This window comes from Colossoma macropomum, unplaced genomic scaffold, assembly GCF_904425465.1.
Source record: "Colossoma macropomum unplaced genomic scaffold, Colossoma_macropomum, whole genome shotgun sequence".
Taxonomy (NCBI): Eukaryota; Metazoa; Chordata; class Actinopteri; order Characiformes; family Serrasalmidae; genus Colossoma; species Colossoma macropomum.
In genome coordinates this window covers 36,485,669-36,511,594 of record NW_023494793.1, presented here as the reverse complement: position 1 = coordinate 36,511,594, position 25,926 = coordinate 36,485,669, and the positions used below count along the sequence as shown (strand labels likewise).

Here is a 25,926-nt window from a genome sequence, read left to right as displayed (position 1 = left end):
AAAAATACATAAACTCCTGAACTCAGGTTTCAAATACTGAGTGGGAAGCTGTAAAAAAGAAGATTTTGATTTGATGAACAGAGCTGTAGATGATTCTTTAATAATTGTAGATAACAAATGTATATTATCAAGAATAAAGTTATACTAAAATTAATATCCAGAATGCTTTATACATATCAAAGCAGATAACTTGACACTTGACAAGAAATAACTGTATTGGTCTTGTTACCAGGAAACTATGAAAATATTGAATAAAACATCTGGACATAAGTTTTGACTAGTTTATTGTGTTTAAGGATATACTATAAAAGTTTAAATTAAATAAAATAAACTTGTTTAGCAAGATGAAGAATTTACATGATGAATGGATCAACAGAAAAGACCCAACATTACTTGGAAAAAAGCTGGTTCCATAGACATTTAAAGTACGGTATATATTTTTCCTTTTCCTGTAAAGTCTCATTTTGGAGATACAAGGTTTTGTTCCGACAGCAGCGAAATGTAATGTTAAATATTAATTTAGCCCACCTACACGTAACACCTACCCAGATGAACGTTAGACCTTTAGAAAAATCATTGAAGCATTAGATCATTTCATTCCTGCACACGATACAACATGCTTAGGGTGGGTAGGAGGACCCCTCAGTAGGTGTCGCCAAGGGGTCAGAAACAGCCCTGGAGCCCTCGAACTGTGTGGTGATGCTGAGGGATGTTAGGCTCAGGAGAGTGTGTGTATCTGTGTAGAGATTAGTAGAGGGAGGGTCGTGTGTGTGTGTGTGTGTGTGTATGGTCTGATCACTTTAAACACTCTGGAATGTTTGTGTGTAATTCCTCGTAATCTGCTTTCAGACGCTAACTCTCTCTGAGTGAGTTCTGCAGTTCCTGGAGAGCAGGCCTAACAGTCGCTCATTGTCTTAAGCCACGTCCTCCTGCATGTCACAACTACAGCCCACGTGCACATTCTGGTTGAGTCCCCTCTTCAGGGTTTGATTGACATTTGTTCCATGCTGTGTGGAAGTTAGCTTACTAATTAAAATGATGCTGGAGAAAACAGATTAGAGCAGAGTGGAGGCAGATTGTTTGTTTCCTGATTAATTCCCTCCCCTGTTTGTGGCCCACGGTGGCTCTTACCCAGCCTTCATGCAGGAAGTTATCAGACCCTTATCAGTCACTTCTCTCTGTGGGCAGTATACAGTTTGTCCCTAAGAACTCCGTATGAATTTGTATGGCTGCTTCTGATTCCAGTTGTTTTGGCCAGTTTTCATTTTGCTGTTGTCTGAAGAAAACCTTGTATCTCCAAAATGGTAACTTTACAGGTGAAGCAAAAAAACCTACTTTACTTTTAATGTAAGTCAATGGAACCAGACTTTTTTCCAGTTCATTTTGCGTCATTTCTTTTAGTCCATTCATCATGAAATTTACACACAATGTAAAGGACAACAGGCATTTTCAAATTATGTCAAAAACTGAAAAACAACAAAAATAGAGGTACGAGGTTTTCTTACGACAGCAGTGATTTACTAAATAGAATAATATTTGCTCTTTGCCTAAGATAAATGAACACACAGGCTAGTGGGTCGGCCTATGGGTTTATGTGTTAAAACATAATAATTCATTCTTATGTGATCATTTTTTAGAATTAAACATCTGTTTTTGTTACTACACCTTTAAGACTGACCAGTGTTCTCTGTGTCCAGGCTGAAACACTCTAATTTCAATATGAATGAGTGAAGCTAATGTACTGTTGGCTAACTAGGCGGATACATGTAAATAAGTTGGTTTTTGTGACATCACAAAAAACGTGACCTTCATAAGACCTTCATAAGTTACACTTTAAATAAAGTTCCTTAACCACTGTTAAGGACCTTTAAGGTGTTGTTTATGGTGTTGTTTATGTTTACAGTGTCTAAACAGGAAAAGAAGCCAAACTATAATGCTGCATTCATCAAAATGCAGTGAATATGAACCAACATGTTTTATTCCCTGACGCCACAAAGTGCACAAATAGGAGTAATACAGACTCAAACGTTCACAACTTTGTATTATTACTAAAAAAGGCAGCGGCAAAAGCTCTCGTTGAATCTTACATGCAGCTCCGTTAATGAATAGAAACACCGAACAAATCCTGATCCAACACAGTATGTTTGAAGACACAACGGATGTTGTTTCTTTAAAATTTGCACGAGTGAAGTGAATGGCAGCTGTTCTGGTGCACTCCCGTTTGAAAGCTTTAAAAGCGGAGGGACACTTTCCTGAGGAGTGCACAGTGCTGAAATATTAAAGGCACGGCATTGTCCTGCAGATAACAGCATCCTCTGCAGTCACAGAGAGAGAGAGGGTCTATGTGTGCGTGTGTGCGTGTGTGCGTGTGTGTGTGTGTGTGTGTGTGTGTGTGTGTGTGTAAGTGAGCATATCTGTACAAGTTTTTCTGTGTGTGTGTTTGTGTGTATGTGCAAGAATGTAGGCCAGTATTGTATTAGAATTACATAACATGGAAAAGCAGTCAGATTCAGAGAGGGGGGGCAGTGAGAGAGAGAGAGAGAGAGAAGGAAAGAGTAGATGGAGAGCAAAAGAGAGAGGTAGAGGGAGGGTAGAGATCAAGAGGGGGTAAAGACAGAAAAAGAAACAATAAGGAAGAGTAGAGAGAGAGAGTAGTGAGAAGGGCAGAGAGTAAAAGAGGGAGGAAGAGTAGAGAGAGAGCGATAAAGAAAAAAGCAAGAGGGAAGGCAGAGAGAGAAGGAAAGAAGCAGAGGAATAAGGGAGAATAAAGAAAGAGAGTAGAAAGAGAAAAAAAGGTGAGAGACTAAAGCAAAAGAAAAGGAAAAAAACTGAAAGTAAGAGAGAAATAGTGGGAAGAGTTAAGAGAGAGAAAGGAAAGCATAGAGAGAAGAAGAGAGAGAAAGAGAAGAAAGGGACAAAGTGTGAAAGAGAGGGTGAGAGACTAAAATGTGAGAGAAGAGATAATAGAAAAAAAAGATAAAATAGCGAGAGAAAAGGTAGAGTTGTGTGAGAGAGAGACTTAGTGGAGGAACAGAGTGAAAGTGAGAAAGTAGAGAGAAAAGGCTGAAAGATTAAAACGAGAAGAGAGAGATATAATGGAAAAAAAAGTAGCAAGAGAGAAAAAAGAGTAGAGAGAGAGAGTAGTGTATGAGAGAGAAATAGTAGAGATACAGAGTGAAAGAGAGAGAGTAGAGAGAAAAAGGGTGAGAGACTGAAAAGAGAGAGAGAGAGACACAAAGGGAGAGTAGAGAGAGAAAAAAGAGCGAGAGAGAGAGAGATGCGGTAGGGAGATGAGAGCAGGTTGCGCGTGTGTGTGTGGTGGGCAGACGGCTGCTGGGCTCATCTGGCGGACCCCTCTGCCCCGGCCGCTGCAATGAAAACGGTGCTGCGCCGAAAGTGGGCGCGCGCCGTCCGATCGCTCAGGAATCGCCAAGGCTGTGTAAGCTTTATTTTTAGCCTCTCTCTCCCTCTCCCTCTGTCTGTCTCTCTCTCTCTCTCTCTCTCTCTCTCTCTCTCTCTCTCACTCTCTCTCTCTCTCTGCCTCTCTCACTCTCTCTCTCCCTCTCAGCCTCTCTCTCTCCTAATCTTCTCGGGCACAGCTCTTAATTAGATTGGAGCCGGGGCGGCCATGGGGAGAGATGAGTGTGGACTGGCTCCCCTTTAGCTGCTGCGTGCGTTTGCGGAGATCACAGCCATGGAGACGGCGAGGAGGGGCGCGTGCGGAGGTGCGGGGCGAGAGCCGGCCGCTCCGGGACAGCTTCATCATCCTGTACACCCCCAGCCGAGCGTCCGCATGCCTGCTCCGACTGGTGGGGGTGTAGAGAGTGTAGAGAGAGAGAGATAGAGAGAGGGATGGAGCCGCGCGGGCTTTTGATCCTCCAGGGGTTAAACCCTCCTTCAGCTAGCGTCTTAGATGCGCGATCGCATTTCCTCTAGATCCCCCCTCCCCGCTCACAGCCGTTTGATCTGTGTGCAAAGTGCTTTTTGATGTTCTGTTTGATGCACTGGCTTCTTTGTACTGTGTTTAGTTTGCGGCTGATTGTCTACAATGGGTTGTGTGGCATTACATAGTACCTGCATTGGCAAACTTAAAGCAGTTAGCTGCAGTTGGTTAACTGTAATTGTAATGGCTCAAGTTTGTATTAAACTAAGTTGTGCTGCAGCTTTAATGCAGTTGTTTGGGATCTGCAACACTGTGTCGAGCTGGTTTTACGGGTTGAACTAAAGCTGGGAAGTAAGCGAGGAGTGAAATGAATCATATGATATGAAAGTGAGTGTTCGTGCATGTTGTCAGCAGTGCTGTTGAATAGATGCAGAAGTAATCAGAGACGGCCTGTACGTGTGCGCGTGTGGGATGTAGCAGCAGTGATGATGCTGGAATACAGAGCGAGTGTCTTTAGCATGCAGGCTGATGTGTGTGTTGTGGACTTTAGTAGCTCATGTCGCATAGCGCACAACCTTCCCTCCGCTGTGAGTCTCTGGGGCTGTAGGTGTATATAGCGGTCTCTGTGCTGTAATCGCTCTGCACTGGGACTCTGTTTGTGTAGAGGATTTGAACTATGACTCTATGATGCTCTCTGACCGCATCCTCAGGTTTGTATTGCTCTCATTGTGTTTGTAGCATTTCTCCACTGCAGCTGTGCCTAGTAGGTCTACAATGCATCTGTACCTGAACTGGCACTCACTTCTGCATTTATAGTGGAATTCCATCGATTTCTCCAAATTTGTGCATAATTCACTCATTAAGAGATGACCAGAGTAATTCCGAACGGTTTAATATGAAATGCTCCATTCTAGAAAAACTTACCCAGTCAGAATTTTACAAAATGGTGGTGATAGGAACGAGGCATCTGAAGCATTCCTATAAATACTTCCTCAGAGATGTATGCTGGACATTAAAAGGAAAAATCTGTTTTTTTTTTTTTTCCAAAATTTTCCACTCTTTCACCATTATCAGCATTTCATATAAACACTCAGACGACACGTGTAGGGTCACTGATCATGTTGGATAGTAAATTAAATGTCTATAATTGTGCTGTGGACATCATGACCCCTGGTTCCTATCACCACCACTGTTAAGAGATCTGATTTGGTATGTTTCTCTAAGCTATCTGAATGACTTTATTTGCATCTCAGACACTTATCAGTCACTTCCCTCTGCGGGCAGTATACAATTTGTCCCAAAGAACTCGTCATAAATTTGTATGGCCGATTCTAAATTCAGTTGTTTTGGCCAGTTTTCTTTAGCTAAATAGAAAATAATATTTGTGCTTTATCAAAGATAAATGAACACACAGGCTAGTGGGTTGGGCTATGGGTTTATGTACTAGACTGAATTATGCAGCAATTTTGAAAAACTGGTGGAACTGCCTTTTAAGACAATACAGTGACCATACTCCATTGCAGCTAGGGATTGGACATGATCAAACAAAATACATCTCAGTGTAAATGGTACGGTTTATTTCTTATAATTTCAATAACAGTGTACAAATAGCATCTTGTCAAAGTTGTAATCTGATATAACATTTCGCACTGGCCACTTGGGGCAACAAGCCAATGAACCTTGTGGCCAAAATTAAGAGATTTATGGCCAGAATTATAAAACATGTTTATTATAAATATCCACTTTATTTACAATTAACAAACATGCTGTAGTACCAAAAATATTGTGTTTTCCATATAGGTTACTCCTAGTGTCTGACTGTTATGGAAACAGACTATGTGTTCCTTCTCAAAATCATATTCCAAGCAAAATAATTTTCTTCCATTCGACTCTGAACTTTCTCATATTTTAATTCTGTTACCATCATTAACCAGTGATTTTTATAATTGCACATAATTGCACTGCGTTTCTTCTCTCTGTATTGAATATCACTTGTATCTAGGTATCACATGTTATATCTCATTGTATTGGCGCTGCTCTTGTATCTGGCTGTGTCTTAGGTCAAGGGGGGTGTCTATCCTAGATCTCTAGGGTGCACAACTCCGGTCCTGGATGGCTGCTGTCTGACACAGTTTGGTGACTTCCCTGTGCAAACACGCCTATTTCAACTCTTCTGTCAGTTGGCAGGTTTAGTGGATGTGTTTGAGGAGGGGAGAACTGTGCACCCCTGCTCTAGACTGTTGCTCAATGATTATCAAACTAGTTTTTCGGGCTCCTGAGAGTGTCCACGCTTTTTGCTCCCTCCCTGTTTGTCAGGAGTTGAGATGAAGCGAAAATATGGACCATCTGGGGGCTCTTGAGAACTAGATTGAGCACCACTGCTCTAGCCTGTTTGCACTAGCTAGGGATGTATTTTCTTAGTGGACAGCAAGGTAAGAATTTTGTAAGATATTAATGTAATATGTTTAGAATATTACTGATTTTTGAACATTTTCAGTAACAGCACTGTGAAAATTTTGCAAACCATAATAATTTTGATAATTGACATCATGACTTGGAGTGTCGTACTCAGCCCTTGTTTTGATTTGAGTCACAGTACTGGGTGGACAGTTCATTATCCACACGATATTTTGCCCAGCATTTGAATGAAGAAAAATGATGGCTGTATTTATGTTGTTGCACTGGAATGAAATGCTTCAGACATTAGAGCTGGGAAGCAGGAGAAGTGCCGGAGAGAGGTGTTGATGGGTGCTGATTGTTCGCAAACTCGGTGTTCTCACAATGTAGCTGCATCGAACGGCATAATTAATAGAACGCCTATTCTCCATGCTGCATTCTCACATCTCCATGATGCACATTATCATAGTTTTGCATACCACAGTGTCACAGTGCATTGTTACACCCCTAATCATGACAGTAGATTTTCATATTGTCCCAATCCTAAATGGGAACTGACTGTCACTGTGTCTCTGACACTATGTGTGTGTGTCTCTGAGGCTGTATGTCTGCGTTGTGTCTGCACTCATTGTGTACAGTGACAGTGGAAAAGCTCTGCTCTGCTGTTGCTGGGCCATCTGCTCCCTGCTTGGCTTTTTCAAACTCTCTTTCTCACAGTTAAAAACTAATTTTGGGCTCTGCTCATTTTCATGACTGTCAAAGGGAAGCAGGTGTTTCTGTCTGCGTGTCCCTCAGGTGGACAGTGTATTCTTAGCATGGTCAGCTGTGTGTATACACTTGTTTTTAGGACTTTGTGAGGACCACATGATGGTAGGACATCAAAACTGCTCACAAAGCCTTTTCTAAAAAGAGCTACAAGTTTGCCCTTGGTTAATGAAGTTAATTAACTTTGCGCAAGAAAATAGTTATGAAGTAACTAAAGTCATTGTAGTCAGTGCGTTCTAGAGAAACTTGCCATTGTCAGAATTGTTCACAGTGGCAGTCATGGGAACCAGATATCTGAAGCATTTAATGCCTTTAAAAGCTACCTCTCAGAAAGTTATTACATGAATGGCTGCAAATACATTGCCTGATACATATGACGCTGTTTTATGATAGTTTTGATGTCATGTTTTGGCCTAAAACAGATTCTTTAAATAAATGAGTAGTGGAGAGATACATGTAGGGTGTTGTATGGCAAAATAGTACCCAAAGGAATTTATTGTCTTGCCCAGGGTTTACCACTATTTTACCATTATCAGCATTTGTATGTAGATAGTTAGTAGGTTCATTGAATATTTTGGATAGCAATCACATTGGCTGTGTTTATGTTGCCAACATTATGACCATTGCTTTCTATCACCACCATTGTAAAGAAAATCCGAGCTGATAAGTTTCTCTACCATGCAATTTTACTACTCTGAATGACTTTGCTTACATGTCAACCACTGAATCATGCAGAAATATAGAGCTCCTCTTTAAAGTTGGGCGTAGATATAGTCCATAGGTGTAGTCCATAGATATAGTGGATATAGTTCTTCATCTAGCCTTTCCTTTAGCCTGGCCTGCATTGGCTTTGTCACATTTTGCATGATGTTTGAAGTCCATGCTAACAGCTGCTCCAGCAGTGCGTTGAGTAGCATAGCTTCATCAGCATCAGCCGTCTTGGCCACTCTCCCTTTTTAGTCCCACAGCTCTGGCTATTCTGCTAGTGCAGCCATGCAGAGTGCTGCCTTTGTTTTACCTCAGGTGTGAGCTCAGTTGGGGCTGAGGCCATGGGAATTAACAGCTAGCCTCAATGTGTGAGCATGCACACCTATGCACGTGCACTTGTTTTGGGTTGCTGAGGCCTTTTTTAGGTTGTTTTGTATCTACATACCTCAGCGTTTGATGTATCTGTTGTCTTTTGGCAGGTATGTGTATGTAATATCTGCAGTATGGATGAGAAGTATTTCTCTTTTCCTATCATGCATGGCCTCTTGTCTGTTGAGGGGAGTGTTTGGTGTGTATACTGCAGAGATATGCTAACACTGGGCTAGGCTGGTGGGCTGCTTCTGCATGCAGGTCCTGCTTAACTGTAGCATGATTGGGATAAAGGGAGTCTCAACCGCTGGGTTTCTGCTTTTCAGGGCGGTAACGATACAACGTTGTATCAGAGTATCAAAAAATACTGTATTGCAGTTGATTGGTTTAGATCACAGCATGATCAGAAAATGTAGCTAGTTTAACTTAGTATATGAAGGGTTTCATTCCAAAATGCTCTGTATCTAGTTGTACTAATTTTGAATACAAAGGGTTTCTGAAAAGAATAACAGCTTATTGTTATTTCTCAAATAGATGCGGATTTAATCATAATATAGCATTGATATTTCTGATATTGCCCAATCACAACAACCTTTATTATGAAAAAATGACATGCAGTGAGACCCTTCATATTCTCTTACTGTAACTAATGATTAATTATATAGTTGTTTAACCTATTAACTCTTATTCGATTCATTGTTTAACTGTTATGGATTCCTTGGCTCTTCTTCCATTACCACAGACGTTTTTAAAATTCTATCCGTGCCACAAGACAAAGGACAAACCATGTGGCATGTATGAATGTGCTGAGCAGGTCCAGTTCACCTCAATTTTGGATCAAGTTGGCAAGAGGAGAAGATCTAAGTGGCTTTAAAAGAGGGTTCTTTATTGGGGCATTGCATGGATGGCAGGAGCTTCAGTCAAGACTGTTCAACTCCCTAGTGCTTCAATAGGAACAGTGACTAAAGTGACCTGCATTTAAATCTATGGGTAAAAACATCAGTAAATAGTGCTAGAAGTTCTGTTTAAAAGTTCAGTGATCGTGATGTTTGTGCATTCTTGTGATGTATAAGCAAAAACAGAAAAGCAGCTGTTCCTCAGGTGACTGAGAAAGTAAACGGAGGACATGTTCATACTGCCTGCAAAAATAGTCCACCTGTAACTAGAGAGGGATGTTATAGTAGGTGTGCAGTGTATAAACCCCTCATGACTAAGACAAAGGCACATTTGAAACTACAGGCACTGATCTACAGATCTGTAGAAAAAAGTGATTTGGTCAGATGATTGATCTTTCAGCATATTTTCCACAAGTGGGCAAGTGCATGTGCAGCATACACCAAGAGAATAATACATGAATGAATGGTTGAGCCATGCAATGAGGGGGTCTGGTGGCTCTGTTATGCTGTCAGAGGTATTTTGCTGGCATGGTTTTGGTCTACTTGTTCCCTTAGACTGCAAACCAATAGAAAGTGATTCTGACTGATCACCTTTATCCTATGATGAACATTTCTGTCTTGATGGGAATGGTCTCGTCTAGGATCACCCACAGGCCTCAAGGGGTCCCTGAATGGTTTAGTGATTATGAAAATTAAAAAAAAAGAATATCTTTCAGAGGAATGTGTACAGTTCCAGAGCCTTCCACAGTCTATGCCAAGGCGCATTGAAGCTGTTTGGTGACTTGTGGTTATTGTTTATGTGTATAAGGAGTTTAGGCATTAATTTAGTAGTTTAAAGTAGTTTAGACACCTATACAATACATACTTAGTTTTGTTGACTTTATTATTTTAAAGAAGTTTATTTAACTCTTGGAGATCGGGGTATAGACGTTTATACAGCTGGTGAAATGGGCAACAGGCATGCAGCACTGTTATTCCCCAGTCCTGCAGGAGGCAGCGGTGCAGGGCCGTTGGTGATGGGGTGGTGGGTGACAGGGATTGTCAGCACAGTTCAGTGCTCCACTCGCCTGTCTGTGCTCTTGGGCCCTGCAGGGGCTTTCTCCAGTGAGACACGCTGGAGACCACAGCGCGATCCTGACCTTGTTCTGATCGCTTTCCTTTAAGTAAGAGCTGAGAGCTGCAGCGGAGCGGGCTGGGGTTTTTGGGTTAGTTCTCAGGAGAGAGAGAGAGGGAGAGAGAGAGAGAGAGAGAGAGAGATATCAGCTGAACAGAGATATTTACCTGCAGAGAAATCTCCAGCACTGAAGGCCGACTTTAGTTGTAAGCTGTGAGATTTAAATAGTTCAAATGCGCCTGTGAAGAGAAATGAAGACGCGTACAGGTCAGAAACCATGTTGTATCACATAGAAATCTTCAGATAAATACTAAAGTTGACCCTTTAAATTGACTGAAAATGAACAAATGAGCCCTGCGATAGACTGGCGATCTGTCCAGGGTGTTTCCTTCCTTCTGCCCAGTGACCGCTGGGGTAGGCTCCAGCTCCCCCCAAATGAGCCAGAAGGATAAGCGGCTTAGAAAAGTGTGTGTGTGTGTGTGTATCATCAGTAAACAATGTGTAAACCTCATATCTTCAAAATAGCAACTTCATAGAAGAAGTTCTTAACCCTGGTGTATGTTAATGGAACTGAAGTTAAAATTTTATTTCAAGTCATTTTATTCTATTTCTATTAGTCGATTCGTCATGAGGTGTTTACACAGTTTAAAAGGCTGTTGGGAGTTTGAAGTAAAAACCGAAAAGTAAATAAGGTTTGTTACAGTAAGGACTAAATGTTTATTATTGACACTGTCCTAGAATTTTTGTTTGTGAGGGCGTGTGACTGTCATGTGTTATGAAGAGTATCCTGTTATATTAGTCAGAATGTTGACTTTAAACAGCATATCAATAGCATAGCAAACACAACAGCAGACTGCTCTGCTGACTTGTTTAACAGCGATCGCGTCTTCAGAACAGCTTGTTGAGAATCTCTGAACATCTTTCACTTGTAGATCAGTGTGTCTTGAATTGGTTTTTAAAAAAAAATTCCATGTAATGATTTAATATAAACGTGGCCTCATTAACACCACAGTAAGAGCATTGAAGCTGTACAGCAGCATTTCTGTACAAAGCATTTCTCTCTCTCTCTGTTATCTTTATTATCTCTCTCTCTTTATCTCCCTCTGTCCCCTCCACCTCTTCCTCCCTCTCTCTCCCGCTCTCTCCTTTTCACTCTGTTCGCCACCTTCATCTCATCATAGTGGTGGGCAGTATGGCAAAAATTTTCTATAACAGTACTTAAAAACAAGCTTTTATGAGTTGGAACAGACAGAATAGAACCAGCAGTGCAGCATTTAAAAAATACTATCAAAAACTATGAATGCACTGATTTGAATTCAACATATAGAACTAATAATGCTCTTTTTGTAATGAAGCCTGCAGTTGGTCAGTGTTCTTTAAATATTCACAGTAGAAAAGCATATTGCGACATAATGCATCACAATAATAACAGTGCTATACTGTTGTCATATTGCCTGCGTCTGTGTCAATTTTGAAGTAGGAGAGGGAGCTGTGTGTGTGCGCATGTGTGTGTGTGTGCGCATGTGTGTGCGCCTCTGTGTTCAGTTTGTCCCTGTGTGTTAGTGTGATGTTTGGACTACTTTAAACACACACACACACACACACACACATGGCAACACTAATGGTGTGTTTTCTTAGAATTCATGGGGCAAATATCTTCAGGCAGCATCCTCCAATTAAATCACCACACTGAGAGAAAAGAGTGAATGGTGTGTTGTGTGTGTGTGTGTGTGTGTGTGTGTGTTTTTAAGCTTGAGAGAAAAAGGAAGAAAAGAAATGAAGAGAGAAAGAGAACAGAGAAGTAAGCAAAGTGTTATTTATTATGCTCATGTGGGCATCCTGCAGAAAAGCAAGAGGCTTTATTGGCTTGAAGTCTGGAGCCCTGCTGTGAATACATATGTCCTGTACACATTCTAAACTCTGTTTTGACAGATTCATAACCCCTATGAACAGTAATAGCTGTGTTTGGATTGAAAAGATGACTTTTTTGAGTTAGGGACACAAACCAGTGTAGCAATTGTTACTGTTTCAGTTGCTTCAGCACTAAGAGTGGCTCCTGGTCAGGGTTTCCATTAGACAATAATGCGGATTTTGTCCAGAAAAAAAATCCGCAAGTCTGTTAAATTAGACGTCTGGGCGCAATGTCCAGTAAAACTATTTAGCCAAGATATAAGTTTTTAAGTTACTTATAATAATGTTGACACCCCCTTCTATCAAAAGTATATGTCTTGTTTTTTGCACATGCAGCCAACGGCCGATTTGTTTGAGCGCTAATGAAGTGTACACTAAATGGGGGTTTGTGCTATGACCTCGTTTATTTGGTTTATACTAACTTCATTTGACAGAGTCATTCTTTTATAGCACACAGTATAGATGTTGCACAGGACTAACTGGAATTTTACCCGTCTGTCTGGCAAACTGAATCATTCTTGGAACCCAAGACTAGCGCCAAAATGTCTTTATGAACACACTTTTTTACAGAGCACCTTCCGTATAGAGCATCTCAGTAATCCTGTGTTTTGCTGTCTGATGATTATGTAACTGTATGTGTCATGTGGTTAAAACATTTCTGGGGTGGAGGTTACAATTTTCTGAATTCTGTGGTTTGGGTCATTTTGGGAACTGGAACCAAGTTACATAAACATGTTACCGTAAATAAAAATGTGTGCTTTGAGTTAGAGGGTAAAAGGAATAATGTTTGTGTTAAAGTCCAGTGGTGCTTATCTTTGTGTTGTTGGCGCCTTTGTGGGCAGTGGGGTCATGGTGTTGGTGTGACTGTGGAGTTTGTGGGTCATGTTGGGTCTGTGATCAGCACTATCGACCCGGATGCCTGTCTGTTTATCTGGGAACAGTGACACCCTCGAGCTGTGTGTGTGTGTGTGTGTGTGTGTGTGTGTGTGTGTGTGTGTGTGTGTGTGTGTGTTTAAGTATGAGAGAAAAAGGAAGAAAAGAAATGAAGAGAGAAAGAGGTTTTTGGTTTGCAATATGGTTGAATGTGTTTTCATGAAATCAGTCCAGACTAAGAGTGGGCAATATGATGACGTTATCACTGTCCTGATAAATAACATTATGATACGTACAGTCCTACAGCATAAGTTTGAACACCCCCAGTCTAATTACAATTTTGTTAATTGTCTCTACAGGAAGGAACAAAGTTAAATATGTCATTTTTAGTGCCCTGTTTCTATTAATTTGAGTTTAACATATTAGAAAAAAATAAAACAGCAATAACATAAAAACAAGGAATAACATTTTATGGTTTTCTCCTCGATTTGTTGAATTCAGCATATAAACAGATTTTTTGCATTAAAATGTGCTGAAGTGTGTTCTCTGTAGAGAATATTTTAACTTACTTTTGCTTAGAAAATCAGCAAAACAACTGCATGTATCATAAATAAGGCAGATTTGGACCAATTTTAGAGTATTTTGAAGTACTTTCGTGAGTTTCATGATGTATTCTTGCCATATCGCCCACCCTTAGTTTGACCTGTTCAAGGCCTCTGTGTTGCTCTGTCTCTCTGTTATCGCAGTGAGCTCTTTGAAAACCTTCATCCTTAAAAGAACCTTCATAAATGATGAAACTGCTTCCAGCTGCTATCAGTACTACCACCCTTCCTCTTCCGTCTGACCATTGCTTTGCTCAATGTAATGTAGGATCTGAACAGTGGTCAGTAGTAGTAGTGAAATTACATCACACACCCCTGTTAAAAACGGTTGTGTGCATTTTAAAATGATTTTAATAGACAGTACAGTCCAAAAGTTACACTTTATTTGTCATTTTGACCAGTGCTTGTCTGATTTGGCCAGTCAAAAAGCATGACATTGTTTTCTGGTTGAATCTGAGCAGTTAAGATTCGTATGATCATTTCAGTGGCACTTCAAGTTGCTCACAGACGACACTTTTTTTTTGCAATTGGTTTGACTATCAGGCTTCCATTGTGACTCATTAAATAAAGAAAAGTAAACCTTCAGCATGCGATCAGAATGCTGTTATAAGACCCTGATCACTGGTCAGGGCTAATGCAAATAACCCAATGTGCCATTATTCATATGTTTGTAGTGCCAATGAGTCATGTTTCATTTGTAAATCAACATCATATTGATATTAATGTATATTTTTCTCTCTTTAGGGCTCAGGAATGGAGGAGACCGTGTGGGAGCAGTACACTGTGACTCTACAGCGGGTATGTGACTACTTCCTCTTCACTGCACTGTTTCCTCTGACTGCTCTGATGATGTGCCTTTCAGCAGTCTGTGCTGAAATTTAGGCAATAGACTTAAGTTTGGACTAAAATTTTCAAGAATGTCAACTTCTTTCTCATGTGTGGATTCTTTAGAAAGCCGCAGTGATGCATTTGCTTTCTGACAGCCAAGAACAGCACAACGTTTAATTGGTTTTCCCACACTTTCCACTCCAGTAAGCCTGCCAGAGATTGTTTTCCAGTAACAACACTCCTTATTAACTCAACAAGAATGGGTAGTTGTACAGTCCTGTGCAAAGGTCAGAGACCACCCTTCATGTATTTCATTTTCAGTCAAAACAACCATTTAACATTCTCAGGCTCGTCTGGATACTGATGATGAAGTACAAAATAATAACACCTACTAGTAAGTTTGAACTGCTTCATGTGGACAGTAAGTTGTTATGGTTTAATGATGGGGCTAGAGCCTGAAACTAAAACAGAAACCATGTTTAGGAAGATATTATCTGTAGTACAATAGCAGACAGAAAGCCGTTAGAGTGATATTGTGACACTTGCTGTACTGTAGAAGTAGTAGTGTTTATAGACAGGGAGAGGCTTTGTCCCGCTAAACATTCACAACACAGACAGATGATCGCCTTTATAAACAAGCCAGCTGCAGAATTCTGACTCAGCCTTTAGGCACAATTTGTACAACAAACCAGACACAAATCAATTACTGTGCATGAAAGTCTGGAAATAGTTCACTTTATCACACCAAGCTTCACCATTACTCCAAACAGATGAACTGAAGTTTAAAACTGTATGTATGTCATGGCCTGATTTAAAAAGGCCATGTTCTACATGTTTCTTCTATTTTAAGTTTTTTAACCTCTTTTTATCTCTTAGAATTAAACAGGCTGATTTTGTTACTGTGCCTTTAGATCTGATATGCAGATGACCTCTGATTATTCTTAGGCTGCCCTGTATTCTGCTTCTTTCCAAAGGTAATCCAGGCTGATATGTATGCAATAAATTGCAAGTTCAGATTGTAATTTTCAGAGAAGTGAGAAAAAAAAAATCAGCCACTTTTTCAGACCCTCTGGAAAGCTGCAGTGATACATTTGCTTTCCAACAGCCAAGAACAACACATTTAATAATTTTCCACCCTAATAACCCTGTTGGTGACTGTCCTCAGTAACAGCACTCTTTATTACATCAGTGTCAGAGACCTCCACTTAAATCCTTGGAAGACATGTTCTTCACTAAGTTTTGCCTGAGTTCTCTTTGAATACTCTTTTAACACACAGTAGTCATCATCATCGTCATGTACATAAGCTCGATTGTGTTCAAACCTTAAACTGAGCTCATTAAAATGCTTCCATGTGAGTGACTTTTCGCCATTTTTCTTTGTTTACTTGCTGTATTTTCTTCTTTCTGGCTCTCAGTTTTCATTGGCTGTTGCAGGAATCCGTTCAGATTGAGTCACTGACCAAGTTTACACTGCTAGATTATGCTCAGAGTTGGGTCTGAAAAATCAAATGTTTGATAAACTCCAACTGGTCTGAAATCGGGAGGCCAAAAATCTGAGTCTACGCCCCTCATACACGACTCGATTCTCTCTCCAACTGTCAACTCTGACTGACCCAAAAATCTGCAGACTAGCACAGACTCAGCCAGACTGAGAATCAGGGGTAAAATTGAGGCAACAGTTGTGTAGTGTAACCACAGTAGTGTAAAGGGGTCATAGCATCAGAATGCAATTATGAGACCAAGATCACTGGTCAGGCATAATACAAATAACCCCATGTGCCGTTATTCATATGTATGTAGTGTTAGTGTGCTATGAATTAATACTCCAACCAACGTTGCATGTTGCATGCAGTTGCACATTTCCAGCAGCTCCACTAGATCCTTAAAACTTACATAGTGTAGCTTTAAACTCTTTTATCTCAAAATTTGCCAAGAAAATTCAGTTTTACATGATACTGCCTCTTTAAATTCGAAGACTTTTGAGAGTTTTAGGAATTTCTGTTCTCCCCATTGCTGCTGTCTTATCATTCTCAGTGGCAGGATCTAGACTCTTTTTCGTGTCTTTCTTTCATCTCTCTCTCTCTGTCTCTCTCTGCAAAACGGGCCCATGTCCACTTGCCACATGGGAAAAGCTCCTCTCATCTTCTGCTTGAGTCCAGAGCTGTTTACACACCCATATAAACATGCACACATCAACTATCTGCTGCCATCTTGATGGCTAACATGTCCAGGAAATAGCTCTGTGTGTTGACATGTGTAATGGGCATGTCAGATAAAGGGGACTTTTGTTGTGTCTCAGGAACATGAAGGTCAGGGCAGAGCGAGGACACAGTTTGAAGTGGGCAAGGTTTGGAAAAAAGCAGGAAGCTCATAGTGTTCACAGCGCTTTCCCATGGCAGCTTTTAAACTCCTCTTTATCTGACTAATCAATAGCCTGCACTTATCGTGGTGTTGGTAGGCTGTCCTGTTTTGCTCATCCAAAAACAGTTTTCCAGCAGCTCTGATTTTATTGGCCAGTGAAAATGTTTTGGGTGAACACGGTGTCTTCTTTCCACAGCATGGAGTAAAGAGTCTTGCTCAAGGGCATGATGGCAGTGCTTAGTGGAAAACAAGGGCACTGTAGACCAGATTTCTGAAGTGCTAAACTGAAACCAGTAGCCCCACAGTGGCTGCTTAGTGACCTTTCATTTCTTATCATTATAATATATAGTTCAGATAAATCAGTAAAACCTTAAATAGACTTTGTTATTTTAACTTCTAACTGCTAAGTTTTTATGTACCAGTTTAGAGCTTCAGTGCCAAAAAGCTTCCTGTCCCACTATGACAGTAAAAGCAGTAGTGTTTATAGGCAGCAAGACAATATTTATGTTGTTAAGACTTTGTGAGATTTTGCTGTTTATCTGAGTTAAAGAAGTGTGACAATTGGTTATAGACCAATAAACCACCTGTTAATTATGCCTCTGGTCCTCCAAGTGCTGCCAAAACAGCTCTGATACGCAGAGGCAAGGACTCAAGTTCTCTAAAAATGCCCTCTGGTATCTGGCACCAAGACATTAGCAGCAGATCCCACAAGCCTTGTCATTTCGGAGGTGCTTCCACCCAGTTGTCTGGCCATAACGATTTGGCTGCAAGTTATGAGGTGGAGCCACTGTGGATCTGACTTGTTGTTCCGGCGCAGCCCACAGATTTTCGATCAGATTGAGATGAGGCGTACTTGATTCACAACGATGTTTAGGTATGTGTCAAATTGATGTCCAAAGTTTCTCAGCAGAACATTGTCCAAAGCATCACACTCCCATAGTGCTATCATTTACCCAGGTAAACGGCAAGCAAGTACCTGGTCACCCACTCGATGTGAAAGAAAACAGGACTCATTGGATCAGGCTACCTTTTTGCTCGAAGGTGAAGTTCTGACACTTGCGTGTCCACAGTAGGCCCCTTTAACGATGCACAGGGCTTAGTATGGGCATTCTGACTGGTCTGGGGTTTCTGTGGCTTGTGCCACAGTGGCTTTTCTGTCGGTTAGGACCAGTCGGGATATCCTTCGTTGCCTATGTGCAGTAATCAACCTTGGATGCCTAAAACCCTCTCGTTGTTCTGTCCCTTCTTGGACCACCGCCAGTAGGTACTTTTGACAGTTGACAAGATTAGCCTTAAGAACTATTTGAGTCTGTTTAATTTTTGACTGTCAGTTGATATTGTTGGTTATCAGAATATTTAGCTCCTTACAACGGGTGTCGTATCTGTGATGAAGACCTACAATCCACTCTCTCACTGTCACGTTCTCTGCTGACTGTATTTTGACAGAAAGATTACATTTGGTTTGGTTGACTGGTTTACAGCAAGCTGGTAATAGGCAGTCATTTCCATGCTAAAGGCAGGTACAGCAGTTAGTTATTTATGCAGGCAGTGAGGTGTAACTGTCAGCTGGAGTCGAGCTGTGAAAGAGCGCAGGTGAGAGCACAGTTTAGTGTGAAGACAGCAGGCAGAGTGCACAGAAAAAAATCACCAAAATATGACTTATTCACACTCTCCAAAAAATAGTATAAATACTTTTAGGATCAAAAAACATTGTAAAGCTAAATTGCACCTTAAATTGAAGCTTTTATTTCACTGTATATAATACAATATAATACCAAAAACACTACGACTTGTTGGGCAGCTCTGCTGCTCAGATAGGAGAGTAATCCAGTTAATGTCTGGAGCAGAAGTGCTGTCTCGCTGCCCAACTGCCTCATCATTCCTGTTTGTTCATTGCATTGCCTGTCATTGCTGTTCTGTCTGTCCAGCTCCTTTTGATCAACGACTTCATCTGGAAGAGTATGAGAAGAAAGCGGTTTCCTGTTCTTCATTTTAACTCTGTCTTTATCTCTTTTAGGATGCTAAGATGGGTTTTGGGATAGCTGTGTCTGGGGGCAGGGACAACCCTAATGTGGACACCGGTGAGACCTCCATCATCGTGTCTGATGTTCTGCAGGGCGGCCCAGCCGACGGCTTACTGTAGTACGTTTCCTTCTTGCTTTCATACAAAGCAAACATTACCTATCATTACTTTCAGAGCTAAAGATAATAATATAATAAACCACTGAATATAATTAGTGCAATTGTTTAGTCTGTTGGATTAAATGACCCTTTTGTTTTACTTGGAATTAAGTTGTGTTATTCTTACGTTTGGCAGTGAGAATGACCGGGTTATACAGGTCAACACTATCCCCATGGAGAATGTGCCTCATTCCTTTGCTGTGCAGCAGCTCCGAAAATGCGGGAAAGTGGCCAAAATAGTGAGTAGGCTTGTGACTGTCATGCGTAAGGGCTACTTTGTTCTGCCACATGACCATGTTTCTCCTTTAGCGATTTTTGTTTTCTCTTGATTCATTTCTGTTTAAAAGGTTGAATGTTTGCAGTGATTTTATTAAGGCAGAGGTTTGACCAAAAATTAAATGTACACATATTTAGTGTCCAAAGTTTGCTTCTTTAGTTTTGCACCGGAGCGAAGAGGCTAATGTAGTTAATAAGTGGAACCTTACCACTTAAGAATCATACAGACCGCCTGCTTAAATCATCATGTTGCTTATATGGTTTCTGACAATGTTTAAGAACTGTTATTTTTAAAAACATAGATTAGCTGAAAACAGTAGTTGCAGCATTTTCAATAGGCATGTAAATTCGTTTACATATATTTGTTGCCTAAATATAATCTTACTGTTGTGTTTGTGTTGGATTCACACTTATGTTTCCCTGCAGACGGTGAAGAGGCCTCGCAAGGTTGCCGTCCTCAAGCGCCCTCCATCTCCAGACAGGGACAGCCGGGACTACAATCTGTCCAGCTACTACCCTGAGGACAACCGCAGCACGCACAGCGACCCGGACTCAGACTACCCCAGAGGGAACGGGGGCCTGGGCTACCCCCGTGAGCGCGATCGCAGCCTGGACAAGGGCCGCATGGGCTACTTGGAGCCGGACTACCGCAGGCCGGACTATGACCCGGGGAGGCGGGAGCGAAGCCGTGGCCGCAGCCTGGAGAGATCACCCAGCCCTGACAGGGGCTACCGGCGGGACGGGAGCCGGGGACGTACACTGGAGCGTGGTGCCAGCCCTGATAGCCGCTACCACAGTCATGGGGGTGGGGGGAGTCCTGCAGGAAGCTACGGGAGAGACCCTGGGCCAGGTTACGACTCGAGGAGATACGAACCGCGCTCAGATGACAGAATGATGAGGAGTCACAGCAGAGACCGGCTGCAGGAGCACTCACCATCACCCAGCAGGGGGCGCGGGAGAGACTGGGGTCACCTGGAGCCACTGGACACGCCCATCAACGTGTTGCTGGTAAAGAACCGACCCAACGAAGGTGAGAACCAAGATATTCACTCAAGAAACGTAATCGTATTCATTTATGCTGCACCGATGCATAGTTTAAGGCCACCCCGCACACCCGTACATATCATCGATGTAGCATCATACGCCACATAGAATCCGTCACAGGGTGATCGCTGATTAGCATTAAGCTCAAATTCATTTTACACTCTCCAGATATTGATTTAATTGATTTAATGGAATAAAACTTTCAGCATCATTTGGTGCCATTGTGTTTGATTTCAGCGTACAAACTCTTCTCAAACTCACAGATTTCAAGCTCAAAGATGAGGAAAAAAGGTTAATAATGACCTTCAGTGTTTGTCTGTTTATCTTAGGCCCTGTCCACACTTAGTAGTACCATCCGTCTTGAGTGACCTGATCATAAGTGGACAGCCAAATGTATAGCCGTTTACACTTGGCATTTCTTTGTGTTGTGAATACGTGACCACACGTTTGAAATGTGTGACTAGAAGAAGGATACCTCGCGCATTTACTGTGTCAGTCTTTTGTTGGGTTTGTTGTCGCAAAACTGTCCCGTGGGTCCTTGTTCATGTGTATGTAAGGGCTATTGCATCAGCTTAGATTGCACGGATTGCTAAAGCAGCTTGTAAACAAGCAAGAGGTGAGACTGAAAAATTAGCTATGCACCTGCTTTAATTTCCAGTGTGAACGCAGCTGATTTAAGGCGGTCCTTTGATGCTGTCAAGGACACGTTGGGGCACTTTAGCATTCATATTACCAATGTTATGTGGTCCGATCTGTCTCTGACCACCTCTGAAGGAACTTTGAGTGATCGGATCACAGCATGTCTCCGAGATTCATTGCACTGTGTTCATCACTGTACTTAGTGCTGTCCACTTATGATTGGAACACCAAGGATGTCCGCTAATGACAGGTGTGAACACGGCCTTAAAGACTTTAGATAGCCTGCCTGGTTTTGGTGTACATTTCAAGCCACATGTCACCTGCCATTGATTTCTGTGGTCTTGTTCTGGGTTTAATTTAATTTAGTAACAGGAAAATGCTGAGTGGCACACACTGGCAAGAAACTCAAGTGCTTGAGGTCTGCAAGCTCGTGTTGACGCTAAATGTTGGAAGCGATGTGTGTACCTTAATTAAACAATGGTTTTTCGAATTTTTTGATGCTGTGCAACATCATGCATCATGTCCAGTGTTTGATGGCCTTTAGAATCAGCTTAGGAATGGCTTGATAATTAACCCTTTACAATGGGCGGTACATCAGTCCACACTTCAGTTCTTCACTCTCATCACTGCATGACTTGCATATTAGTTTCATAGAAGTTAACAAAGCATTTATAGTAGTTTTAATAAGCCTAATGTTTAAGGGGTTGGCTGATGATTCAGTCCTTAATCAGTGCTGGGGTGACACTGCATAGTTGAGTGTCTTCTGTGCCCTAAAGCTTCAGTCTGCAGGTAAAAGTGACCCAAATCCGACTTACTCAGATCTGATATACACTGTTCAGGCATAACATTATGACATTATGATCTTTGTTTCTACGCTCATTGTCCATTTTATCAGCTCCACTTACTATATAGGTGCACTTTGTAGTTCTACAATTACAGACTGTAGTCCATCTGTTTCTCTGTATACCTTGTTAGCCCCCTTTTACCCCCATGGACCCTCACAGAGCAGGTGCTATTTGGGTGGTGGATCGTTCTCAGCACTGCAGTAACACTGATGTGGTGTGTTAGTGTGTGTTGCGCTGGTCTGAGTGGATCAGACACAGCAGTGGGCCACATATGAAAGTGGCTCAGATTTAATTTGAAAAGATCAGGTTTCACATTATGGCAAAAAATCTGATTTGTGCCCATTCATCCTGGTAATGTGAACTGAGCTTAAAAGGCCCAAATCGCAATGTGCTTTCAGTGCGATTTAGTGTGTTTTTTTCACACTGTCACAGAAAAAACAAATCCATGTTACATATGAAGAACCTTGAAATGACCTGCAGTGTGAACATAGTGTAACGTGCCAGATTGAACTTAGCAGCCATTTGTCAAGCTATTGTATGAGTTAGATAAGATGTGTGTTGCTTCTTCAGTGCACAGCTCCTTATAAGGACCAGTTACAGCCACAGCATTTTTGTACAGGTCAAAACAGCTTGATGGAGTTTGCTGGAAGGCCTCTGGTCCTGAGGTTGTTTAGCCTTGGTCCAAATCTAATGAAGTTCTGTCCTTATTGGCATTTCTTAACTGAGAAATGCTCCAGTCTGGTAGATAATTGCCAGATCTCATTTCCCACAGAGTCAGAGAATTGACTGTGTGGTAAAATTACCAGGAGTACATTAGGGCAGATGTGGAGATGTGGAAGTAATGCATATACCTCTGCAGGTGCAGCATAAAAAGCGTCTGGTGTTTATAATGAGGTCAGCTGGCATCTCTGTTGCACTCAGCTCTCTCTCTCTCTCTCTCTCTCTCTGGCTCTCTCTCTCTCTGGCTCTCTCCCTTTCTCTCATATATGGGTTGTTATTTTCTCTCAGCTAGCAATGATGATATTTTAATCTGATTTATTTATGGAGATCCAGCTGAGCGTTTGCCAAGAAGAGAGCACGTCTCGTGATTTCGCATATAACGCCTTGTCTCCCCTCATCTTTTCACCAGCGTCTCACAGCACATGGCCTTGCCAGGTGGACCACTGGACACACACTCACTACCACCCGCATTACTGCTTATTCATGAATTTGTTTTTCTGTTTGTTTTCACTCTACAGGGAAAAGCCACCAATTTTTAGAATGGCTTAAATATGTTGAAAATGCAGTGTAATGTGGGTATTAAATGCTGCTAATGTGACTGGATATTTACAGTTGTATGCAAAAGTTTTGGCACCCCTGCTGAAATTATTTTTGGTGATTTTCTAAGTGAATATAAGTGAACACATCCTCTAAAGAGAGCACTCTTCTGCACACTTTAATGCACAATTATTGGTGGGCTATGAAGCTATGAAGCCGCTTGCCTCAGGGTGGGCTGGACTGTGGTCAGGTCAGGTTGTTACGGTTGAGTTCGAGGTCATTGTGGTTCAGATCAGGTTTGTGTTTACTGAACAGTGAGTGGTCTTTCTTATTGTTTTGTTACAGAGTATGGTCTCCGATTGGGCAGCCAGATCTTCATCAAAGAGATGACCAGCAGTGGACTAGCTGCCAGAGACGGACACCTGCAGGAGGGAGACATCATTCTGAAGGTGCCTGTCAGACCTGCTGTATAATGATATCATTCTCAGTGCATAATGACTCATCTTCAGAACTTGATTTGGTTCACCACAGGACAGATCCTGCTTTCTTAAAAGGACATGCTATTTTCACAGATAGCATGAAATTGCATAATTACTTATGTAATCACGAAATTACTTACATAATGAATTGTATTTACATTTGAATAACATTCTCTATAGACACTTTCAAGTTTGCTCTTATGTTTTTTTTTCATTAGTTTTGACAAACACATGGCAAAAATATTAAGAATGTTTTTTCTTTCCACAAAACTTCTTCTGTGCGTAGCAATAACTTTTCTTCAAATCATAAGTATTTCCTCTGCTACTTCCAGGCACAAATGTGATTTTGAAAATTTAGAATTTGCACCTGCAACTGCTTGTGTTGAAGAGCCTCATGCGGCAAAATCATTAATATCACATGACCAGTGAGTTAAAGTCAACCTTAAATCAGAACTAACCTTTAACATTTAACATGAGTTTGTTAAATGGTCCCTGGTCATATAAGCATGATCACAATTGCTTGTTTACCTTTTTATTACTAATATAGGCTGACCTGGTAAACTGCAGCGTCATGGTTAATATAGCACAATGCATACAATGCATCCAATCCTAACCTTCAGCATGGAGATAACATGTTTTAAACTAATTTTGACTCCTTACCATCCCAGGCTTATTACATACTGAGGCATATTATTCAGTAAATACAGGGACTTCAGTGCAAACTGGTTGAGCTATTCTTAGGTTATAGAACTGTGTAATAAAACTTGGGCCCGGCCGTCAGGCACTGGCTACCTATGGAGTTAACTTTGCTTGACAAGAACTAATGAAAAATTAGAAAAAGAAAAGCTGATTAACAGAAACCAACAAACCACTAAGAATGCTGGGAAGTTTTTCCAGCTAGCTTTCTGTCAACTAAATGAAATAATCTGCGTAACTCCTACAAATGGCTAATATGGCAAATGTGGACAGGTGAAAAATCACAAAGAAACATCAGTAACAATTACACTGCCCCATCTCCCCAGGTAAAACAAATCCTGTCCAAATAGTGCTTTAGAAGAGAGAAACACTGGCTGTGTTTACATGCAAAGATTTTTGCCAGTCCGTTTGAATACATTCCAATTATTGATTAAGACTCAGGTGTTTTCATGCTCTCTACTCAACAGTCTGATGGAAAATCTCTGTTTACACTCACACTAAAAGTAATCCAATCCAAAATCACGTGCATGCGTAGAGTACCACTTAGTGTAGACATTACCATGACGACAACAAGGATCATGTCCAGTCAGAGTGAGACGAACAGCGGTGGGCAGCGCTTGTGTTTTTAATTACTTTAAAATTATGTCAGACTCAGGAAAATGTACTTCACATGTACTTATTAAAGTATGGCGAGAGGAAGACGTCATGTTCTGAGACACATAAGCTGGACGCCCGTCCCACCGCCGTCTTCTGCAGACGAGTTTCTGCTCCCGCCATGTTGAACGTTATAAACTTTTGCTATGATGCGACGCACATGCAAAACGTACTTAAACTTTCCGACTGGGAATGTAATCAGATACAGGCATTTACATGGTTATTATTCTTCTATTTAACGGATTATTTACATGATTACCCACCTCATACAATCGGATGGAATTTGTATTCCGAATGGCCTCAGTCAGATTCATCTATTCCGATTGAGGTGTTTACATGGACCTATTCTGTTCCGATTGAGCTATTAGTAATTAATTATTATCAGATTATTAGGCTGCATGTAAACATGGCTAGTGATATCTGCTGGACACCACTGACTTGTATCCAAACCAACAGCTTTTTAACATGTTTGTTTTGCTTTTACTAGATTAACGGGACCGTGACTGAGAATCTCTCTCTGAGCGACGCAGGGAAGCTGATTGAGAAGTCTCGGGGGAAGCTGCAGCTAGTGGTGCAGAGGGACCACAGGCAGATTCTGGTGCGCATCCCAGCCCTCGCTGACAGCGACTCTGAGCCTGACGGTGAGTTTTGCTCTCTCCTTTAGCAGCTGTGCAGCCTAACCCTCTTCACTGAAGCTCACTGTGCATCCCAACAGTGAAACACAGCACAGTGACTGAGGGTTCAATTCAGGGCCATCTAGCCTCGTAATCCATGAAATGAGCTCCACAGCATACCCTCAAGGGTGTGGTCTTAATCATACTTCAGAGAGCGTGCTGATGTAGGATCAGTTTGCTGTTTATGTCCTAATGAATGTGCTTACATGGAGCTGATCGTGGACCAGCACTACTAGCCTGAGATGTCTGATCCATCCAGGCCCTGACCCTATTCCAGCACTTCATCAGGCTTAATGGGCCATTTGCTCTGCCTGCTTGCTCTGCTGCATCATACTTAATTAAAAGCAGATAACATTAATTGGATCAGATAAATCAGATTAGTAATGTCATATGCACGTTTGCCAGCCACATGGCCTCAAATAAGTTGCTTATAAGTACATGGATTAATGGGTTCAAGAGGAGAATGCACAATTT

At 41.4% G+C, this 25,926-nt stretch overlaps 1 protein-coding gene across 6 annotated transcripts in view; it reads left to right on the top strand.

The window, feature by feature from the left end:
* Positions 1–25,926, top strand: part of LOC118813840 (tight junction protein ZO-2) — a 139,638-nt gene that overhangs the window by 77,788 nt on the left and 35,924 nt on the right. For all 6 annotated transcript variants that reach the window (XR_005007680.1, XM_036579409.1, XM_036579408.1 and 3 more), the window contains 6 exons: positions 14,263–14,316; positions 18,725–18,849; positions 19,025–19,127; positions 19,591–20,194; positions 23,295–23,398; positions 25,266–25,419. Coding sequence is in view for 5 of the 6 variants with exons in the window: in XM_036579406.1 (XP_036435299.1) it covers positions 14,263–14,316; positions 18,725–18,849; positions 19,025–19,127; positions 19,591–20,194; positions 23,295–23,398; positions 25,266–25,419 (1,144 nt within the window). In the remaining variant the exon portion in view is untranslated. The remainder of the gene's footprint in view (positions 1–14,262; positions 14,317–18,724; positions 18,850–19,024; positions 19,128–19,590; positions 20,195–23,294; positions 23,399–25,265; positions 25,420–25,926) is intronic.